The sequence below is a fragment of the Megalobrama amblycephala genome, linkage group LG14 (assembly GCF_018812025.1).
Source record: "Megalobrama amblycephala isolate DHTTF-2021 linkage group LG14, ASM1881202v1, whole genome shotgun sequence".
Taxonomy (NCBI): domain Eukaryota; kingdom Metazoa; phylum Chordata; class Actinopteri; order Cypriniformes; family Xenocyprididae; genus Megalobrama; species Megalobrama amblycephala.
This window is the reverse complement of record NC_063057.1, coordinates 25,393,227-25,398,343: the sequence shown is the minus strand read 5'-3', so window position 1 is coordinate 25,398,343 and position 5,117 is coordinate 25,393,227. Positions and strand designations below refer to the sequence as shown.

Here is a 5,117-nt window from a genome sequence, read left to right as displayed (position 1 = left end):
GTAAAGTCCAACTTCCTCTCTTTGGTGACTTCAAAAGGAGCACCCCCCCCAGAGACTGACCAGATCCACATTCCAACACCCCACACACACAGGAACACACAACAGCACACACACAGGCACATACAGAAACACACAATCATACATTTTTAACTGTATATGTGAACTACCACTATGCTGGAATATATATATATGATATATTTTAGAGCCTATGCATGTTTCCTAGTGTTTAAATGAGTGTATTTGTGCTAGTGTGCATTTTAACGATATAATTTTGTCTGTAAACCATAACTTGGTTTCTATGCCTTTCTGACCTATCGAGTTTGATCTCGTTTCAAAGCTCCGGACTCGAGCTATTCATTGAGACATGTCACAAAACGGACAAATGCATTTTTCTATGTGTTTAATGATCCTGTGAAGAACCCACTCCATCTCGAAATCCGATCTGATGGGCATTAAGTATGCAAATTCAGCTAGGAGACCAAACAAAGCAACTTTGCCCGCCAAATAGTGCTGCGCCTCTATTGGCTGCTACAATTCAGGAGGTGTGTTAGCTTGGGTTTCCATAAAGACAACGACACACACCTTCGCTCTCTCTTGTCTCTCTTCGCGCCCCCTCTTCTTCTTCTCCTTTGTCTCCCGACTGACTCACGAGCACCTCGTGCACGGACGCCTCAGGTGACCGCGCTTCCCAACCACGCGCGCAGCTCGGGAGGACCACTTCTTTAGACTCTCTCTCTCTTCGGCTAAGTTACTCTTCAGTTTAAACCTCTTTTGAAAACCCCGCCGGAGAAACCCTCTCGGAAAGGACCAACCCAGCCAGGCGCATTGAAACTGCTACACAAGGACTTGAACCAATAAGCAAGTATTATAATTTACCTGAAATGTGTTTAAACTGATTTCTGTGCTGGCTCTCGCGAAAAGGTTTGACTGTGTAATTTGCCATTCTTTGATCATCTTTCTTTCCATGTCTTTTCTTCATTCTCACTCTTGTGTATATATATGTGTATACTTCTGTATATATTTTAGACGTATAATCTCGGTAGCCGTAGCTGCATATATTAAACACATAATTCATGCTCGATTGTTCTGTTGTTCTTTCAACTGAAGACCAAGTCACTTTAACGTTTTTCGATCGCTTTATGCTTTAGTTATTTTCATGGCCAGAAAATAACTCTGTTTATAATATTCTGTGAGGGACTTAGTTTGCTGGACAAACGAACAGTTTCTCTAGATAATTATTAAACCAGAACTAATCATATATGTAATTGATTATGATTCGTTGTAATTGATTCACAATATATGTTTAATTCCCCGTTGGGTTGATATATGAATCATAATTTATTCATAACCTTATGAATTATTATATTCATATTTCATCCATAAATTAATTAATAACTGTACGAACCGCTACATTCGTTACAGGTGCTTAATTCAGTTGTAATCCGGAAGAATATACACGTGTTTATTTTAATAATTCAGTGTAAAAGTACCACAGTGGTGTGCAGAGTTCATGTCAATTGCGTGCATAGTGTGTTTAAGAGAGTTCATCGAGTCAAGATCGGGAGTTCTGGGAAATTTCGTGGATGCACCACCAGTTCGAGGAGGGAGGAGTTCATCGGGATCCATTCAGCGTCATCGTGGGATGCGTCATGGATGCTGTTATCATCTCGTTGGGGAGTGAGGATTAGAGTTTGGTATTCTTTCTGCACTTGAAACCTCAATTTCTTTGGATTTGTGAGTACATTTATTTGCATCAAAAGAGCTCCAACTAGCGCGCCATCTGTGTACTGAAAATCCCAGCTGGGTAAAATTATTATACTGACATTTGATTTGTTTTGTTTTTACTACTTTTTGGTTATTGTTATCATTGTGACTTTGTGAATTGAATTGTTTGATCATTTAAAGCAACACAAAAAGGGGAAAAAATCACAAAGACAAAATAGTAATGGAAGAATAAATACATTTATTGATTTTCCATAATTTTGTGTGGTTTCCTGTGGGAAAAAAATAGTTTGTTAATTTGTTTTTTTTCTGTGAGGGATATTTAATTTCAAATTTAAAGGAAAACACAGTAGTGTTTTAATTTTTTTTAAAATAGAAAACATAAATCTGACACTATCAAGTGAAAATCTGAGATCTGGGTTGTGTGATTAACAGAAATTAAGAAAATTTAGAAATGTGCCTCTCACCAGAATAATTTAGAAGTTCCCCTGGACATAATTCCTACATTTGAGCCATATTTATTGGTGAGAGGGCTACATTTTTGTGGGGGCTCGTCCGGGATCATTCAGATTATTCGGATTGTGTTTACAAAAAAAGTGAAGTTGTTTGAAAAATTTGAAAGCAAATTATTTCATACTGTGTATTTTTAGATTTTTTTTTTTCTTTTTCTTTTCTTCAAAGAGCTTTAACGCTTAACAGCCATTACCTGTTTTCTGGGCACATATCGTAAATGACACAAGTGAACAAAATGGAGGTTAGCGAGATTATTGCTTGGTGCAGAGAGAAAGATGTCGAGCTGGATAGAGTTCTAATTCTGAGCAATGTATCTGCAGATTGTGAAGACAGAATAATCTATAGTGTGCTGGATGCTGTTCTGGGAATTGGAAAATGCAAAGTGCTTGATCGCCGCTCTGATAAAACTAAGCGACTGCAGTTTGTCTTGCTTGAAACAGCTGACAGCATTTCCAAGATGTCTATCCCTGCAGAACTTGGAGGACCTGAAGTAGGCTGCTGGTACACACAGGTTGTTCATGTTGCAGCTGAAACACCTAAACAGAATAAGGAAGATGAGTTCCAGTTCAAGTTGATCTCTTTCCTCCAAAAAGAAGGGAAATCGCTAGCTGACATTCCAAGTTTGACTGCCCCTGCACCTGATCTAAACACTCAGCTTGTGGATGCCATAAATTCCCTTGTTCAAACGTGTCATGTGGCTTCATCTGAGGAGAGAGTCGGATATAGAAAGCTGCGTCCCTTCTCAGGATTTATCCCAACTCCTCCTGGGGAAGATGAGTATGAGGTCTGGGTAGAGCAGACTACTCACATTCTGGAAGAATGGCAGTGTTCTGATAATGTCAAGAAGCAAAGATTAGTAGAGTGTCTCAGAGGTCCTGCAGCAGACATTGTGAGGTTCGAGAAGACTAGTAATCCATCTGCTTCTTTCAGTGACTATCTTAGTGCACTAGAGTCTGCATTTGGCACTACTGAGGATGCTTCAGATTTAATGTTAAAGTTTCGGAGCACTTACCAGTGTGAGGGAGAAAAGCTCTCAGCCTACATACTGAGGTTGGACAGAATGCTGCATAGTATGCTGAGGAAGAAAGGCATTGAGTTCTCTGCCATGAATCATCTTCGAATGCAACAAATAGTCAGAGGTGCCCTTTCCAGTGACCTAGTGGATATGCGCTTGAGAATGACCCATAAGCTGTGTGCCCCTCCTTCCTTCAATGAGTTAATGAAGGAGGTAAGAGAAGAAGAAACTCTTTTGAAAAACAGGAGTTCAGCACAGTCAAATGTAGCTGTCTCTGTGGTATGCCCTTCAAGAAATGGGTCATCCGCTAACACTAACATGGGCGATTCAGAGGTAGAAAAGCTAAAGAGGGAGATAAGAGGACTTAAGAATGAGGTGTCTCGTCTGTCAGCAGCAGCAAAGGAACCTATAACCCATGATCATCCTGCCCTGCACAGTCTAACTGCGACTGCAGAGAGTAAAACACCAACCAGACCAGTGAACAAAGCCAATGTCTTTTGTTACAGATGCGGAGAAGATGGGCATCTGAAGTGTGACTGTACAAAGGATGAAAATCTCAGGAGAGTTAACCAGCGACTCATTAAAATGAGACAGTCGTCGGGAAACTTCTCCGGGGCTCAGTAGAGGAACGGCCTGAAGCTCCGGGAAAGACACGTTCCACAAAGTGCAAAAGACTCAAAGTTGAGCCAGCAGTTCTTCCGAACGGGTTAGTGGGACCTACCTCTGTTCTTCCCATCCAGGTGGAAGGGATCTATGCTAAGGCTTTGCTGGATAGTGGATCACAAGTCACTCTGCTTTACAGATCTTTCTATGATAAATACTTGAAGCATCTGCCATTGACACCAATAGAAAATTTGGAAGTATGGGGTTTGAGCATGCAGCGGTACCCCTATGATGGCTGTTTGTCTTTAAGGCTCGAGTTTCCAGGATCTGTGGCGGGAGTGGCGGAATCCATAGATGCACTTTTGCTGGTTTGTCCCGATCCTGTCATGAAAGGAGATGTAAATATTCTGGTGGGAACAAATACATCTGTGGTGAAGAAGTTGGTAGAAGCATGCAGAGAGAGAGGGGGACATGATTTTCTTCACACCTTGACTGTCCATCCTGAGATAAAGAATGCTTATGCACAGATCATTGCTGTTGAAAAGTGTGACGTTGATGACAGTAGAGGGACTGTCTGGTATCTTCGCTCTAAACCAGTGAAATTGCCTCCAGGGAAGAGTACTAGGGTTTATGGGATGCTGAAATATCCTGCTGCTCCTTCTGGTAAGACCCTGTTAGTAGATAAGCCGGAGGAATCACGATTTCCTGAGGAACTGCTAGTAGCGGCGGAAGTTCAGTCCACTACTGTTGTCCAGCCAAAAAGGATTGGAGTTACAATCAGAAATGTCTCCACTCGTCCAGTGATGATTAAAAGAGGAATGCCCATTGCTCATGTGTTTCCAGTCGAAGTCGTGTCTACAGTCTCTAAACCCAGAGAGAATAGTGGTCAGACTAAACTGAACAAGCATTCATTTAACTTTGCCGATTCCCCTGTCTCTGAACAATGGAAACAGCGGTTAGTCAAAAAGATGTTGGCGAGGAAGGATGTTTTCTCATGTGATGAATTTGATGTGGGATGTTCAAAGAGTACCCAACACCACATTAGACTGACCGAGGATAAGCCTTTTCGTGAGAGGTCTCGACGGCTTGCCCCTGCCGACATCGAGGATGTTAGGCAGCACTTGGAAAAGTTGAAGGAGGCTGGAATAATTGCAGACTCCAGAAGTCCTTACGCTTCACCGATCGTCGTAGTCCGGAAAAAGAACGGCCAGATAAGGATGTGTGTGGACTACAGAACACTGAATCGTCGCACAATCCCTGACCA

At 41.7% G+C, this 5,117-nt stretch overlaps 1 protein-coding gene across 1 annotated transcript; it reads left to right on the top strand.

Moving 5' to 3' along the window:
• The first annotated feature begins 2,452 nt into the window (after positions 1 to 2,452).
• On the top strand, positions 2,453 to 3,874 carry LOC125244379 (paraneoplastic antigen Ma1 homolog). Its single transcript, XM_048154470.1, has one exon. The coding sequence runs from the start codon at positions 2,453 to 2,455 to the stop codon at positions 3,872 to 3,874; it is 1,422 nt and encodes a 473-aa protein (XP_048010427.1).
• The last annotated feature ends 1,243 nt before the right edge of the window (positions 3,875 to 5,117 follow it).

What these genes read in the sequence shown, in the direction of transcription:
- LOC125244379 (XM_048154470.1), top strand. Translation starts at nt 2,453, where the DNA reads ATGACACAAGTGAACAAAATGGAGGTTAGCGAGATTATTGCTTGGTGC.